The sequence below is a fragment of the Coregonus clupeaformis genome, chromosome 23, assembly GCF_020615455.1.
Source record: "Coregonus clupeaformis isolate EN_2021a chromosome 23, ASM2061545v1, whole genome shotgun sequence".
NCBI classification, from domain to species: domain Eukaryota; kingdom Metazoa; phylum Chordata; class Actinopteri; order Salmoniformes; family Salmonidae; genus Coregonus; species Coregonus clupeaformis.
The window spans coordinates 19,588,718-19,605,645 of NC_059214.1; the positions used below are offsets into that span (position 1 = coordinate 19,588,718).

Genomic DNA, 16,928 nt, shown 5'->3' on the forward strand with positions numbered 1-16,928 from the left:
TGGTTAATGGAAAGAAGTGGAGGGCGCTCAACCAACGTGAGTTGAAGTGAAATCAAAACATGTAGTCATCATTGAAAAGGAAAAGGCACAATGCGCACATAGGTTAGGCTACTATGGTGAGCCAGCGTTGCGCCCAGTGTTGATTACCCATTTATTTGTCTCTGCCTGCAAATCGTCCTCCTAAACGATAAGCGATATCCTATAGGCCTATGGAAAATGTAGCAAGTGTCGCTGTCATCATTCTTGCTGCTTCCAGTTCAGTAGCCATACCTGTGAGATCAGGTGTGCGTGTGGTCTCCATTAAATAGAGTAGGCTATAGCCTATGCATGGGCAGAGAAGGACGGGGTAGTTATCTTTCCAAGGAACTGTACAGTACTCTGCTCTCTTCAAACTACATCTAGCATATTGGCTGATATAGCCCAGTAATACAATATAAGGCCCATGTGAAAAGCTCTGGTAATTTAACTTATTTCTGAAGTTATTTTTGCGCATTTCATATTGCCTATAGGGCACAAAATTACTAGGACCATGTCTGGCAACTGAGCTGTGTCACATACGCCTAAAATAACATTGCGGGACTGCGGTTGGGTTTGGGACCAGTTCTTGTGGTAGCACACGGGAGTTGGACAGAAAGCCAGCGGGTGCGGGCGGGAGCGGGATGAAGAAATCGGTCCCACGCAGACCTCTGCTGTGCACCACAGTGAAGCCTGTAACGTTAGAGCTGTTTATTACTGTGTCAGTGTGAAAAGTAGGGAATTAGCTAGGGAAACTGACAGATCAATAACGTACATTGCCATACTGACTAATAAAACTCACATTGCACTGAAAAAACATCAGAATATCAATCTTCAATCGTTTGGCCGATGGTTTCATCGTTTGATTCAGGTCTAGTGTCATTGATGCAAAAATAATAGCTAACGTTAGCCAACTTTTGGCCAGCTCTCCCTCTAACGGTACATCAACTGGTGAAAGCTAGCCAAGTGTATTTACTTCTGAAACGGGACAAAACAAAGGCTACAAAACATTTTCATACAAACAACAGCTGTTCGATAGCGATATGAGGTGGCTATTATTACTATCTGACAGATAACTAGGGGCTAGAGCTGACCTGGCTGTGGTAACATTAGCTACTAGCTAGCATAGCTAACTTATTCATTCACCTCAGTCGAGAGGGGATGAAACATTAGCTAACGTTACATGTCAGTTACAATACTAGCTCAGCACTGCGAATAAACACTAGTTTAGTTTTTTTCTGTTAAGTTAAACAGCAGTTACATCAGTCAACTAAAGAGTAGCCAGTTTCTGCTCTGCTTGCTTTTACAACTCGGTTTTTGTATCACATTGCAATGATAAAACCTGGGGGTACAAAAATGCAATTTCAGAAAGTTGCGCCCCTGATTACAAGTGTTTACAGTTTAGAGTTTTGTACATCTTGATCAGCCAGTAGTAACTCATTGTCAGTAATAAGGTTATTACCGTTAGTTCTCCTGAACACCCCTTGGACTTCTGTGGTTAGGGAGAAGACAGCTTTTTGGGTCAGATAGACAGGGTGAGATTGTAATGATAGTACTTATGTCAAGAGAAGAAGGAGCTGGATTATGTTTTATACAGATTAAATGTCATTTATTTTTAGAGCATAAAATGCTTTTCTTTTGAAAGAAGTGCTCTCATGTCTGTGAGCCTATCTGTGTGTGTGAGTGTCTGTGTGTGTCTGTGTGAGAGGCGACTCAAATGTAGAGCATATGGCACAACAAACAGGATCATTCACATAAGTCGCTCTGGATAAGAGCGTCTGCTAAATGACTTAAATCTGAAATATATCTCCGCATTCATCAGACAGCAAGAACGTTAGCAACGTTCCGGTAAATGTATGCAGGCCTATCCAATGTTACAGTATGTTGCTGACAGTCAATACTGATAAACCAATCAAAGAGTAGACCTGTTGAGCAGGATGGACAAAAACACAGCATCCAATGGCACTTTGTAGGGGGCAGTATCATTGAAGTGCTGCACTTAGCTTACTAGCCTTCCCACAATTCACTTGCTCTACCTGCTAGCTGTTTGAAGAAATATATCTTAATCTGTCAATGCTTCTCTCTTCTCTCTCTGCTGTGTGCCGCTCTCTCTCTCTCTCTCTCTCTCTCTCAGCTGTCTTCTCAAAGGTGCCTTTGAGGCCGGCAGACAGGCTCCTGCTTCTTCCTGCTGTACCAGCCTCCCCCATCTCCTGGGAGTTCTGGTCATATGTCCTCTAAACTGCCACGTGCACACATTAGCAATTGCACTCATTAGCATAGTAAGTGACTGGAAGGCACAAAATAAGGCATGTTAAAACATAGAGCTATGAACTACTGTGAGGCTTGAGCAGAGCTCTGATGATTCAGTGCCCTTGTCCGGCCAGCTGTGTGTCTGGGGATACAGCAGGTCGTGATAGAGTAGCAGTACTAGAAGAGGTACTTGCAGACTTTAGACTGAACACTGTGTAGAGTTTGTGTTCCACCAAAGCAGGGGTGAGACAGCTTGAAGTTGTTGGGTTGTTGGATTTCCTGGCCATCTCTGCTATTCATAGGTTCTTATGGTTTGCTAGCAGTAACATAACATTTGGACTATAACAGCCATCCTGAGGCCATATCCCAAGTCATAACAATGACAAAGCATAAATCACTTATTTATTGCTATTGTACCTCCCCACAACCTTGTGATTTATTATCACTGTCATGTTTGTGAGTAGAAGATTTGTCAATGTGAGACTGTAATAGACATTAATAATACATCACATCTGGACAAAGTCTGTTCAGGACGAAGACTGCTCAGTTGGAGATTGTAATTCCTAGGGTTTGGAAGGGCAAATCTTTTTAAATTAGATTTGTGAACATCTTGTCATGTCGTGACACCCAGTCCTAAAACGACAACATCTGTCCTTCCTCTCGCTCACTTTCGCTCTTGCGCTCTCTCTCTCTCTCTCTCTCTCTCTCTCTCTCTCTCTCTCTCTCTCTCTCTCTCTCTCTCTCTCTCTCTCTCTCTCTCTCTCTCTCTCTCTCTCTCTCTCTTTCTCTCTCATTATCCTTTCTGCTGTCTCACATGGGTGGATGTGTGGTTATCATACAGTACAAGCAGCATCAGCAGCATTCATCACTAATCTCCCCAAGTCACCCTCTTATCAGCACCACACATCTGACACATTCACACTTAATTTAGACACAAGTATTTTTCCTCCATCTATTATTTTGGCTAGCAGAGACATTTCACCATGAAGGATTGTGTGTGAGGTGCTAAATGTAACTTTAGTAACTGCATCACAGTTCATTCACAATGGGAAGCAGTAGTTATTTGCTCTGGTGGTACGTGTTTTTAGAAGAGGTTCTCTCAGACTGGGGCTTTGCTAAACAAGAAACACTGTGTGTAAATCCTTACTATCCAGCTGTCTGTCTGTCACCATTTAATTAAGTATTCTGAGGTTAACCTCCTTCTTAAAAATGTCTTATATATTGCCGCCCCTCTGTTATGTTGCCCTGTTTGAACCGTCTCTTGTCCCAATACTTGGGTAGCATACGTACTAGTTTATGTTTCTTGTTACTCTGGAAGTACGTCATCGAAATTTGACGGTAATGAATACAGCAGTCACGGTCATGTAATAAACTCTTGAGTGCTTTGTTGTTTACCTTCTAGTAGATCATGTTTGAGCTGGCCACATTGAAATGCCTAGGTGACCTGGCTACTATGTGCAGGATGCAGCTCCGAGACAACAAGTGCAGTTCTGATTAACCGCATCGTGATCAGTCTGATTCACTGCACCTCAAAGCAACCGTGCCTAATGAGACTCCTGGGTATTATGGATGTCTGTTTTAAAGCAGTAATATTCTCCTGGGGAAGATAATGACTATGTAATCACTATATGGATTCAACATTGTAATTGTTCCCATTATGGAACAATATTGGCATCAAGCAATGCCCACATTCACTACTACACAACTTTGGGTTTCAGTTGTTGATTGGCTGCTTGGCTGCTTTAGAGGCCTGTCCAACAATGTGTTTGGAGATTATGACTACAGTATTTTCTCGATTAGTTGAGCAGACTTGCTATTAGTTGCCATGGAAACTGTCTTATTAAATGGGTTGGTGTGTTTATTCACTGAGCCCACTGAGGGAGCACACAAAAGAGATTGTGTGTCTTAATGGGTTTCTTCCTGGTTACATGTGATCCTCTGTAGCTCAGCTGGTAGAGCACGGCGCTTGTAACGCCAAGGTAGTGGGTTCGATCCCCGGGACCACCAATACACAAAAAAAAATGTATGCACGCATGACTGTAAGTCGCTTTGGATAAAAGCGTCTGCTAAATGGCATATTATTTTTATTATTTATAAAGGTTAAATAATAAAAACGAATAAAAAAAGGTCAACTGCTATTAAAATGCCTGCTTGCAACACAAGGACACAGAGACAGCTATGATATCTTAATACCATGGTTTAGACTACAAATATACCTTTGATAAGATTGTTTAAGTGATGTTCAGTAGCCTAAAGTCACATACACATTTTAGACAACGTTAGAATGATGATGTGTGAAGAATAGAAAAGTAACAAAGACAGACAATTTCTGACCATTGCAATCATCCTCTAACAACAAATCCTGACTGAACGGTGTCTCTCCTTCACAGAGAAATGATGAAGAGGCTGTGGTGGACAGAGGTGGAACACGGTCCATGCTGAAAACCAACTTTGAAAAGGAGGAACTCGAAGGTACATCAACTTTATGAAGTACAATGCCTTAAGGCCTTAATTCAGTTTTGTGGAAGGAAGAATAGAAGGCCACCTACAGTGAGGGAAAAAAGTATTTGATCCCCTGCTGATTTTGTACGTTTGCCCACTGACAAAGAAATGATCAGTCTATAATTTTAATGGTAGGTTTATTTGAACAGTGAGAGAGAGAATAACAACAAAATAATACAGAAAAACACATGTCAAAAATGTTATAAATTGATTTGCATTTTAATGAGGGAAATAAGTATTTGACCCCTCTGCAAAACATGACTTAGTACTTGGTGGCAAAACCCTTGTTGGCAATCACAGAGGTCAGACGTTTCTTGTAGTTGGCCACCAGGTTTGCACACATCTCAGGAGGGATTTTGTCCCACTCCTCTTTGCAGATCTTCTCCAAGTCATTAAGGTTTCGAGGCTGACGTTTGGCAACTCGAACCTTTAGCTCCCTCCACAGATTTTCTATGGGATTAAGGTCTTGAGACTGGCTAGGCCACTCCAGGACCTTAATGTGCTTCTTCTTGAGCCACTCCTTTGTTGCCTTGGCCGTGTGTTTTGGGTCATTGCCATGCTGGAATACCCATCCACGACCCATTTTCAATGCCCTGGCTGAGGGAAGGAGGTTCTCACCCAAGATTTGACGGTACATGGCCCCGTCCATCGTCCCTTTGATGCGGTGAAGTTGTCCTGGCCCCTTAGCAGAAAAACACCCCCAAAGCATAATGTTTCCACCTCCATGTTTGACGGTGGGGATGGTGTTCTTGGGGTCATAGGCAGCATTCCTCCTCCTCCAAACACGGTGAGTTGAGTTGATACCAAAGAGCTCGATTTTGGTCTCATCTGACCACAACACTTTCACCCAGTTCTCCTCTGAATCATTCAGATGTTCATTGGCAAACTTCAGACGGGCATGTATATGTGCTTTCTTGAGCAGGGGGACCTTGCGGGCGCTGCAGAATTTCAGTCCTTCACGGCGTAGTGTGTTACCAATTGTTTTCTTGGTGACTATGGTCCCAGCTGCCTTGAGATCATTGACAAGATCCTCCCGTGTAGTTCTGGGCTGATTCCTCACCGTTCTCATGATCATTGCAACTCCACGAGGTGAGATCTTGCATGGAGCCCCAGGCCGAGGGAGATTGACAGTTATTTTGTGTTTCTTCCATTTGCGAATAATCGCACCAACTGTTGTCACCTTCTCACCAAGCTGCTTGGCGATGGTCTTGTAGCCCATTCCAGCCTTGTGTAGGTCTACAATCTTGTCCCTGACATCCTTGGAGAGCTCTTTGGTCTTGGCCATGGTGGAGAGTTTGGAATCTGATTGATTGATTGCTTCTGTGGACAGGTGTCTTTTATACAGGTAACAAGCTGAGATTAGGAGCACTCCCTTTAAGAGTGTGCTCCTAATCTCAGCTCGTTACCTCTATAAAAGACACCTGGGAGCCAGAAATCTTTCTGATTGAGAGGGGGTCAAATACTTATTTCCCTCATTAAAATGCAAATCAATTTCTAACATTTTTGACATGCGTTTTTCAGGATTCTTTTGTTGTTATTCTGTCCCTCACTATTCAAATAAACCTGCCAATAAAATTATAGACTGATCATTTCTTTGTCAGTGGGCAAACGTACAAAATCAGCAGGGGATCAAATACTTTTTTCCCTCACTGTATATGGCCACCAGAGATAAGGTTGTTTTTTAGATTGAGCCAACTCCTGCTAAGACTGAGGTTGTCCTAATATGGACACCGTACACATGAGACTACAGAGGGTGATAACAAAAGAGCTGCTTGAGCACACAAAAGCACTTAGCTCCAATAACAAATTAAGAGTCTGCAGAACCATTTATGCTGAGCTTTCAAGGACGTTACTTAAAATTCATTTAATCTAAATTTCCAGCAATGCATTCATCATAGTACTGGAGGCAGTGATTAGTCCTGATACCCTAGTGTTTGTGGGTGGGATAACTGGGATTGGTTTGAATAGCAGAGGCTGCTAGCTGCCTGGCAGTAGCCCCAGGCCTGAAGGAGCACTCACAAAGCAGGCTGGAATCAGGGTGGATTACCCTCACACTGTGACAGCACCACATCTATTCAGCCTCAGTAATATCAGCAGGGTGACGATCCACCCCCGCTGCCTGCTTATCCTCCCCATTCTGCAGTTCTGGTTGCATAGATCCCAGGTCAACACCATACGGTTTATTTTGAGTTTCTAGATGAGACAAGTGTGAATTACTAATCAATTTCAGAATATTAGACATATTTATAGAACTATTTATACAATATTCATGCTGTTCACAGATGGTAAAATATACTTTGCAATTGGTGTACTTCACTCAATAGTTTGCTTTTCCTGTATTATTTTGACAACTGTCCCATTTATGTAACTCAGTTTAACAGTAATATCAAATCTGATTTGACTAAAATATGTTTGATATCGAATGTCAAATCTGTTCACTATTTTTAGATGAGTTTTTATTACATTATTTATTCATCCTACCAGATGATGCACTAAGGGGATTTTAAGCGAGACCAAGCCTTTATTGTACTTCTGTGGCAGATGTTGAAGCTAAAAATATTCCCAGAGATTTATTTTTAGACTTAGACTGATACAAAGTAACGATATCAGTAAAAGGGTTGCATACATGCCAGTTTAATGTCAAAGAGACATGTGGTAGGTATCGCTCAATAAAATACCAGTGACATGACCTTAGAATCATAAATCCAGATTATTCTAAGATACAGTATATTAATGCAATTTGGTAATGCTTTATTTTATAGCCCTTTGTAATCTGGTATTTACTTGGTATATATATTGTATTGAGTAACAAACTAAGTCGAGTAAATTGTAACCCATAATGTCTGTCTTTTTAGTGGGCATATTGCTGTTGGAAGTTGACCCATATATATAAACAAAAGGAGCAGGCTGAATCAATAACTTCTCTGAATTAAATCATTTCTCTTCTTCTCTACTTCTTACCTTATTCTTCTTTATTTTGTCTTATCTTATTTCTCTCTCTGTGATGGCTGCCTCCAGGTCACAGGACACTCTACATCGGGGTACATGTCCCCCTGGGAAGGAAGAGCCACCGGAGGCATCGGCATCATGGACACAGACACAGGAAGAGGAGCAGGGAGCGGGACTCTGGAGTGGAGGATGGAAGAGATTCTCCCACATACAGTAAGTTTTCCACTCTGGCTGGCTGGCACATTTCAAAGCAGCAGCCGAATTGTCTGGTCCTTTGGGGTAGAATAATGCAATTTTCCTCCTAAAAGATATAGGATTCTGTAATAATATGTTAAGTCTATATGGCTGCATAATGCATTTCAAAAGAGGGGATTAATGTCCACTCACCACAAAAGAAAAGCTATCTGGACTCAAAACTCAATGTATACTCATCAAATGTACTCATAACATATACTCATCAAATATAGTAGCTATATTTATGAAAAAGTGTATGTGCATAGTCTGCTGCAGAGCTCCCTAGTCAGGGAGTGTGTATAGCAGACAGTACTGTAAGTGATGACCTTACTTGACCCTGCGCTCCAGACACGCCATCCCAGAGAGTGCAGTTCCTCCTGGGCACAGAGGATGACGATGAGGAGCACATCCCCCATGACCTCTTCACTGAGCTGGACGAGATCTGCCTGAAAGACGGAGAGGATGCAGAGTGGAGGGAAACCGCCAGGTAAGGAGTCACATGACACACCCCTGGCCCATCAGCCAATCACCGCCAAGTCATGTTATTACTGAATGCTTTTAGTCAATTCCAACGTTGGTCCATAGGTAGTTTTTTACCTGTTGCTTTTAATCATGCTAAGTGATGACATTGTTATATATAATATGATTTATTATCTATAATTTATTCCTTATTATAATATCTTAATGTCTGAAACATTAAACAACTGTTACCTGAAAGAGTTAACGTTACATAAAGAGAGATTGTTGTGTAACCTTGGAGATGGGCTAAATAATGCTCTAATTATAAAGACTGCTGCATGTGCAATGCATGGGAGCCCAGCTCTAAAGGAAATGCTTGTTTACTTGAAGTACACAAGCATAATGTCTGGACTGGAGAAATATCCTGTTGTGCAGTACTTTCTGTGCTACAGTGCATCTAGACACAACTGTCACATTGTCACATATTGACGGACAGAGCTCTACTTGCCATAGCTTGTCAGTCAGTCAGTCATTCAGTCAGTCAGTCACTCAGTCAGTCAGTCCCTGCCACGGTGTAGGAGGTGTTTAGTTTCCGGTGAATAAAACAAGGTTTATGCAGACACAGAGTGACACTTATTCTGTATTGTCTTGGGAAAGTCACCTGTTGAAATATCCTGGGGTAATAAATGCTTTTTTGGATGACCAAGTCCCTCAGTCGAGCACCTGATTCCCTTTTTTGTTCAAGCTGGAATGAAATGCATTTGTGTAGGCTTTTGGGTAATGTCTGATGTGTCCTTGGTATCCCCATCAGTGTAAAGTGAGCTCTATCAGCACATGGCTTCTAGATGGCTGGACAGCTCGCTGTCATCTATCCCATGGTCCCTTGGCTCAGTGTTACTGGTCTGCACTCTTAGAAAAAAGGGTTCCAAAAGGGTTCTTCAGCTGTCCCCATAGAAGAAGGTAGAACCCTTTTTGGTTCCAGGTAGAACCATTTTTGGTTCCAGGTAGTACCCTTTCGGGGTTCCATTTAGAACCCTCTGTGGAAAGGGTTCTACCTGGAACCAAAAGGTTCTTCAAAGGGTTCTCCTATGGGGACAGCCGAAGAACCCTTTTACAAAGGAACTCAGGTATTTAACAAGGGAAATTGGTTGCAGGTGCGCTCAGAGCATAGAGATGTGTAGAGATCACTAGTGCACAGAAGCCTGTATAACATGGGCAGCGCCATTTGAGGACTACACATCTCTATGGCAATTTTAGAGACACTTAACAAAAAAGTGCAATTAAAGGAACAGTTAACTAAAAAGTTAGAGAAAAAATGAGAGCCTTTTCTACAGTTCTAGATAACACATTATTTTCTAAGAGTGTGGGCATTTGTACAGGTGGCTGAAGTTTGAGGAGGACGTGGAGGATGGAGGGGAGCGGTGGAGTAAGCCCTACGTGGCCACGCTGTCCCTGCACAGCCTGTTCGAGCTGCGCAGCTGCATCCTCAACGGCGTCGTGCTGCTGGACATGAGGGCCAACTCTGTGGAGGAGGTAGCAGGTACTGTAGAGCACTGAGTGGCATCAGGAACTACCCCATACACCTTTGTCGTATTCATTAGTGCATACCATAGCAAAATGATTTGCAACGTCAAACAAAAATAAGCATTTCTTATTGGACAGTTCCAGTTAGGTCCCTCACCGTTTTGGCTCGTTTGCTTCCGTTCTGTTCCAAGTGAATACGACCCTGTTCTATGATCTTCATTGTACAATTGTAAACATTGTAATCAGAATGTAATGGATGGAATCCTAGTTGCTGTTGAACTGTTGACTGTGTGGTCCTGTTTGTCAGACATGGTGTTGGACCAGCAGGAGACCACAGGTCCACTGGGGGACGAGGTGAGGAGGAAGGTGAGAGAGGCACTCCTCAAAACGCACCATCACCAGAACCAGAAGAAGTTGGCCAACCGCATCCCCATCGTCCGCTCCTTCGCTGACATTGGCAAGAAGCAGTCCGAGCCCCACTCCATGGACAAGAACGGTCAGTAACAGGCAGCCCTCTGCTTAGGGTTGCAAAATTCCTCTAACCTTCTCAGGTTTTCTAGAAATCCCAGTTGGAAGATTCCTGGCATCAGGAGGGAATAAGCAGGGAATCCGTGAATCCTCCAAACAGGATTTCTGGAAAACCTGGGAATTTTGGGAAAGTTACCGGAATTCAGCAACCCTTCCGCTGCCACATGACTCCCGAGTGGCACAGTGGTCTAAGGCACTGCATCACAGTGCTAGCTGTGCCACTAGAGATCCTAGAGATCCCGGCCGCGACCGGGAGACCCATGGGCGGCGCACAATTGGTCCAGCGTCGTCCAAGGTAAGGGAGGGTTTGGCCGGCAGGGATGTGGGTTTGTTTCCCACGGGGGGCCAGTATAAAAAAATAAAAAATAAAAAATACATGTATGCATTCACTAACTGTAAGTCGCTCTGGATAAGAGCGTCTGCTAAATGACTAAAATGTAAAATGTACATTAATGGTTCAGGATGACTGCAAGTTTTTCAGTTCTCCTCACTTTGTACTGCTGGTCACAGCAACATTGAAATTGGAAATAATATTGTTGTAAGTAGTGCTCTCAGTCATCCCATGTGGATGCCTTTCTCATTCTACATGACATTGTCCATGTTTGACCTTCTTTTCAGTGTCTCAGTGTGACTCTCTTCTCTTGTTTCCTTGTGTGTGTGTGTGTGTGTGTGTGTGTGTGTGTGTGTGTGTTTGTTTGTGTGTATACGTGGATGTATGTATGTGTGTCTGGCAGGCGGCCCATCACTCTGTTCTACCCTTAAGTCCTCCTTCTGGGGCTCATTTATGGCAGCGGGGTCTAGGAGTGACAGGCAGGTCTCATCCTGCACCCCATGGCCACTCTGTTGTCCCCAGTGTGTCTCCTCCTCCATCTCCTCTCCACTCCCGACCTCATCCACCACCCACCCCCCTCCAGCCACTCCACACCCAGACCCCAGACCCCAGAAACAGGGTCCCAGACCCCAGTCTGATATGCAGCCCGTGGACAAGGAGGATGACCCGGACCCAGGCAACTCTTAAACCTTGACAGAACCTTTCTCTACTGCTAGCACTTCCTAAAACATAACTTGTGAAGGTGGTAATCTCAAAGTTGTTTCGGTCAATAATAGTTAGAGGTTGTGTTTTGAACTTCAGATAATTTAATCAAGTTAGTTATAGCCCATCAGGTGAGAAAGTGTATAGTATAGACAATATCTCATATCATATGAGCCGTACATTGTATTTTATCGAGCACAGTGAGAAATCAGTGGAAGTTACTAGATATAACTATCAACAGGGATAAAGTTGAAAGAGTTGCATGAAAGAGTTACTGAACTTATCATTAACATCGACTATATATTAATTTCTCTGTTTTTAATATCAGACTATGTTAAAATATAGTGATAGGGTGTAGGCCTAACAAGTGTAGAAGATGTTGACAGGAAAATATTCAGAAGAGAAAAGGCCCTGAGCAGAGGTGTTCACTGATAATAGGGTTGTGGGTTCGTTTCCCACGGGGGACCCGTATGAAAAAAGTATGAAAATGTGTGCACTCATTACTGTAAGTCGCTCTGGATAAGAGTGTCTGCTAAATGGCTAAAATGAAAATGTAAAATCATAAGGAACCTTTACGTTCCGCTGCGAATGATACCTCATTGAGAATGTCCATCACCTTTTACAGGAATTATGTTTCGGAAGCAAGTTTGCCAGCATTCCACATGCCAATTTTGATACATGAAGACCACCCAAAACCCTTTTAGCAAATCATTCTCTGCTGTAATTTAATTCAGAGCGGTTTGTCACAGGCACATTCATTCTAGTAGAGTTATGCAAAAGCTAAATTAAAACGTGGCAACAGCGAGTGCGTGACTAATAAACCAAACCGGGGCCATCTTAGTGAGGGCACCCTCCTGCTCATTGCAAGTAAGAACATTTCAATCTAAAGGGTTTGTCGCTGTGTTTCTTCATGGGCAGCAGCAGCTGACTCTGTAAATTGCTTTCAGACTTAGGGCTCTCATTGATTTCATGTGGAAATATGAGTCGAAATGAATCTTTGCAAGGCATGCTTTTATTTCTGAGTCTCTTGATTCTTAATGCAGCCGTTAGTCACTGATAGCTTCCACTGGCTTGTGAACGGATCAAACACTGAAATTAGTATTTATCTGTACCCTCTCACTAATGAAAATTAATCCTTTCGATTTAAATCCTTCTTGCTCTACTCTGGCAGCTGTGGGCTAATTTCGTGTTTGTATCGGTCAGTCTCCTTGACACAATGATAATGCTGAAATCCTAATGGACAAGCTTCATCCACCCATCCTCACCAAGGCCATCCATGACTTCCATCCTTCACCATGCAGCCACTCATAGGCTTTATCTTCTGTCCTCTCTTGAGATCTGCACTAAATAAGGGTACTTTGCCAATGTCTAATAAATCCCAGATTACTTCAACCTTAGAGTGCAAATCTATAGATTACTAAAGCATTTTTGGTCATTTTGGTAGGCCAAGAGCTCTCTCTGTGTGACGATGCTGTGATTTATTACCATTGGCGCCTGCACTGCCGTGAAACCTTGGTGTTGGTCTGATATAGAGGTTTTAGTAGTTGACTTATTGGACTCTGTCATCTCTGTTTGATCTAGGTCAGGTGATTTCTCCCCAGACCTCTCTACCCGTCCCCAATGACGGCAAAGCTGAAATCAGCAGAGAGAACAGTGCTGTGGACTTCAGTAAGGTACAGTAAGACATTCTTACAATCAGGTCCCCCCTCTTATTCATTATGATTAAAAGGCAAAACCAATCCTAGATCAGCACTCCAAGTCTGAGACGATTTATGAATACGGGCCTTGAACGTACTATCCTACTACAGTACCACATACTCAACATGCCAGTTCTGGCAGTTCAGGTGTGTATGAACACAATAATCTGTTCCATTTTCATTTGTTGTTTGTATGTATTGCTTTAAAAAATTGTTTAAACCATAAACTATTATTATAACCATACTATAAATATAGCAAACCAGTCATCTCACTCACACTGCCATTAACACTGTAGATTATAGTAGGACAACAACAGTTTATCTTACCTCTGAATCCTACAATGATAACCTTTTGTCGGTAACCTTTTGTTCAGAGCCTTTTGTTCCCCTTCACCACAAGGTTTCCTTATTCTGTTAGCAGTGAGCATGGTGTTTATAACTGGGACTCTGATGCCCCTACTGCTTCCACTTAATGTTACAGCACTTCCATTTGACGCAGTGCAGCTCCATAGCAGACAGACAGACAGACAGACAGACAGGATCGCAGCAGAATAGTGATTGGAGGATCAGTTAGCAGGCAGTCAGGCAGGCTCAGGTCTGGATGAATGTGTCACTGCGGGGGCAGACAGGGTATCAAGGAGATGATAACCTCTGGAAATGTTATGTAACTGATGATACCACTTTAGGCTGATGATGGCAATCTGCTGTAATATTTCATCATAACACATGGTCATATGTATGTTATGATGGTAATGTTATGAAATAGATGAAATAGGGTCCAGTTGGCTAATCTATTATGTATCTTAAGTCATCAACAGGATATTAATTACAAAAACACACAAGGTTCCAAAATTCTTATAACTATCCCAAAATTACCAGGTTTTCCAGTACTGGTAATCCTGGTTGGACAATTCCCCAAATCAGGAGGGAATTTTGCAACCCTAGTCACAGTAGGGATCAACAGTAGGGATTACGTTATGTTTGTTTTGAGAATGTATTTCATATTTCAGCTTTTCTTTTCCTATGCTCTTCTTTAGGATTGAGGATTTGCGATATTCACACAGTAAAATGCACCATTTAGACTCAACTAATGACTGCGTATTCTATCCTGTGTCCGTGTAGATAGACCTCCATTTCATGAAGAAGATTCCGCCGGGAGCGGAAGCGTCCAATGTGTTGGTGGGTGAGGCAGAGTTCCTAGACAAGCCTGTGGTGGCGTTTGTACGTCTCTCACCTGCAGTCATGCTCAACGGGCTGGCTGAGGTCCCCATCGTTACCAGGTTAGAAACACTGTGACCTCCATTTAGGGTTGCAAAATTGCAGTAACTTTCTCAAAATTCCCAGGTTTTCCAGAAATCATGGTTCGAAGATTCCTTGGAATCAGGAATACAGTGAGGGAAAAAAGTATTTGATCCCCTGCTGATTTTGTACGTTTGCCCACTGACAAAGAAATGATCAGTCTATAATATTATTGGTAGGTTTATTTGAACAGTGAGAGACAGAATAACAACAAAAAAAATCCATAAAAACGCATGTAAAAAATGTTATAAATTGATTTGCATTTTAATGAGGGATTTCGCAACACTACTTCCAATTAGTCTATCACTATGGTCTCCTGTCTATGACTAACACTATGACCTTCTTAGTCCTTATTTGGGCTGACCCCCAACTGTCTCTTCACCGCTCTGTCTGACTCTTATTGTGGCCCATTTCCTCTTCCCCTGTTAGGTTCTTGTTCATTCTGCTGGGGCCTCTTGGGAAAGGGCCACAGTACCATGAGATTGGCCGATCCATTGCAACTCTCATGACAGACGAGGTAAGACAGCCTCTCCAATGGTGAACATAGTTGTTGGGCATGACTGAACGAACATGTCAATTAATGACTGAATTTTCATTCTTCTTCATTCCAAGGTTTTCCATGATGTCGCCTACAAAGCGAAGGACCGCAATGATCTAATTGCTGGAATCGATGAGTTCCTTGACCAAGTGACTGTCCTGCCACCGGGGGAGTGGGATCCCTCTATAAGAATAGAGCCACCAAAAAATGTACCGTCTCAGGTGAGTTTAGCCCCTTCTTTAAAAACAAGTCTTTCATCATTGGACATACAAATCACAGCAATGTCTTTCATTTGAAAAAGGAAAAAAATAACAGATGTGGTGTTTGAAAAACAGGAGAAGAGGAGGAGTGCAGCACAGTGCGGCACAGACCCAGGGGATGAAGAGGAGGAGGACGAGGGACATGGGGGTCCGGAGCTGCAGCGGACAGGACGGTAGGTGGGGGGGGGTATGTGGTTGTGTTTGTGGTTGTGTATTATGTGGTTGTGATTGTGTATTATGTGGTTGTGTTTGTGGTTGTGTATTATGTGGTTGTGGTTGTGGTTGTGTATTATGTGGTTGTGTTTGTGGTTGTGTATTATGTGGTTGTGATTGTGTATTATGTGGTTGTGGTTGTGGTTGTGTATTATGTGGTTGTGGTTGTGGTATTATGTGGTTGTGTTTGTGTATTATGTGGTTGTGTTTGTGGTTGTGTATTATGTGGTTGTGGTTGTGTATTATGTGGTTGTGTATTATGTGGTTGTGGTTGTGTATTATGTGGTTGTGTATTATGTGGTTGTGTTTGTGTATTATGTGGTTGTGTTTGTGGTTGTGTATTATGTGGTTGTGGTTGTGTATTATGTGGTTGTGTATTATGTGGTTGTGGTTGTGTATTATGTGGTTGTGTATTATGTGGTTGTGGTTGTGTATTATGTGGTTGTGTATTATGTGGTTGTGGTTGTGTATTATGTGGTTGTGTATTATGTGGTTGTGGTTGTGTATTATGTGGTTGTGTATTATGTGGTTGTGGTTGTGTATTATGTGGTTGTGTATTATGTGGTTGTGGTTGTGTATTATGTGGTTGTGTATTATGTGGTTGTGGTTGTGTAATATGTGGTTGTGTATTATGTGGTTGTGGTTGTGTATTATGTGGTTGTGTATTATGTGGTTGTGGTTGTGTATTATGTGGTTGTGTTTGTGTATTATGTGGTTGTGTATTATGTGGTTGTGTATTATGTGGTTGTGGTTGTGTATTAAGAAAGATGGATAAAAATAAACCAGGTTTTTCTCCTGGTATTTGAAACATCTATCTATGGAACATTGCACAGAGGCCAGGCTTGCCATTGCCACTGATCTCCCTCCCAGGTGACTGTGTGCAGTTCATGCAAAGGTTGCCATAGCAACCTCCTGCAGTGAGCTCCCAATTGCCTTGTCTATATTCTGCAGCAGGGGCATGAGCTCATGCTAAGTCATCCTCATGACTGTGTCTATTTTATGCCCATTAAGTTCTTTTGGAGAGGGGGAAATCAAAAAGAAAGGCTCCAGCTGCAAGCTAAATCCTCACCACGAGACAGCAGGTTACCCATGTGGTTGTAGTTTGATTCAGTCATTAGAAGAGATGCTATACATGACCGTATTAATGCAGTCCACTATTTTCTCTATGGTGTTATAATGTTTCCAGATTCTGTGGTGGTCTCCTGTTGGACATCAAACGCAAGGCGCCACACTACCTGTCTGACTACACAGACGCTGTCAGCCTGCAGTGCTTGGCCTCCTTCCTCTTCCTGTACTGTGCATGCATGTCGCCTGTCATCACGTTCGGGGGTCTACTAGGAGAGGCAACAGAAGGACGCATAGTAAGACACCAGGGTTTCATCCCAAATGGCTGTCTATTCCCTACATACTGCACTATTTTGGGGTCA

At 42.6% G+C, this 16,928-nt stretch overlaps 1 protein-coding gene across 3 annotated transcripts in view; it reads left to right on the forward strand.

Moving 5' to 3' along the window:
• The window catches only part of LOC121536823 (sodium-driven chloride bicarbonate exchanger), a 47,210-nt gene that overhangs the window by 19,825 nt on the left and 10,457 nt on the right, over positions 1 to 16,928 (forward strand). For all 3 annotated transcript variants that reach the window (XM_041844400.2, XM_041844402.2, XM_041844401.2), the window contains 11 exons: positions 4,656 to 4,737; positions 7,786 to 7,929; positions 8,299 to 8,437; positions 9,789 to 9,949; positions 10,241 to 10,429; positions 13,076 to 13,167; positions 14,314 to 14,471; positions 14,920 to 15,007; positions 15,103 to 15,249; positions 15,364 to 15,461; positions 16,688 to 16,862. In XM_041844400.2, the coding sequence (XP_041700334.1) occupies positions 4,656 to 4,737; positions 7,786 to 7,929; positions 8,299 to 8,437; positions 9,789 to 9,949; positions 10,241 to 10,429; positions 13,076 to 13,167; positions 14,314 to 14,471; positions 14,920 to 15,007; positions 15,103 to 15,249; positions 15,364 to 15,461; positions 16,688 to 16,862 (1,473 nt within the window). The remainder of the gene's footprint in view (positions 1 to 4,655; positions 4,738 to 7,785; positions 7,930 to 8,298; positions 8,438 to 9,788; positions 9,950 to 10,240; positions 10,430 to 13,075; positions 13,168 to 14,313; positions 14,472 to 14,919; positions 15,008 to 15,102; positions 15,250 to 15,363; positions 15,462 to 16,687; positions 16,863 to 16,928) is intronic.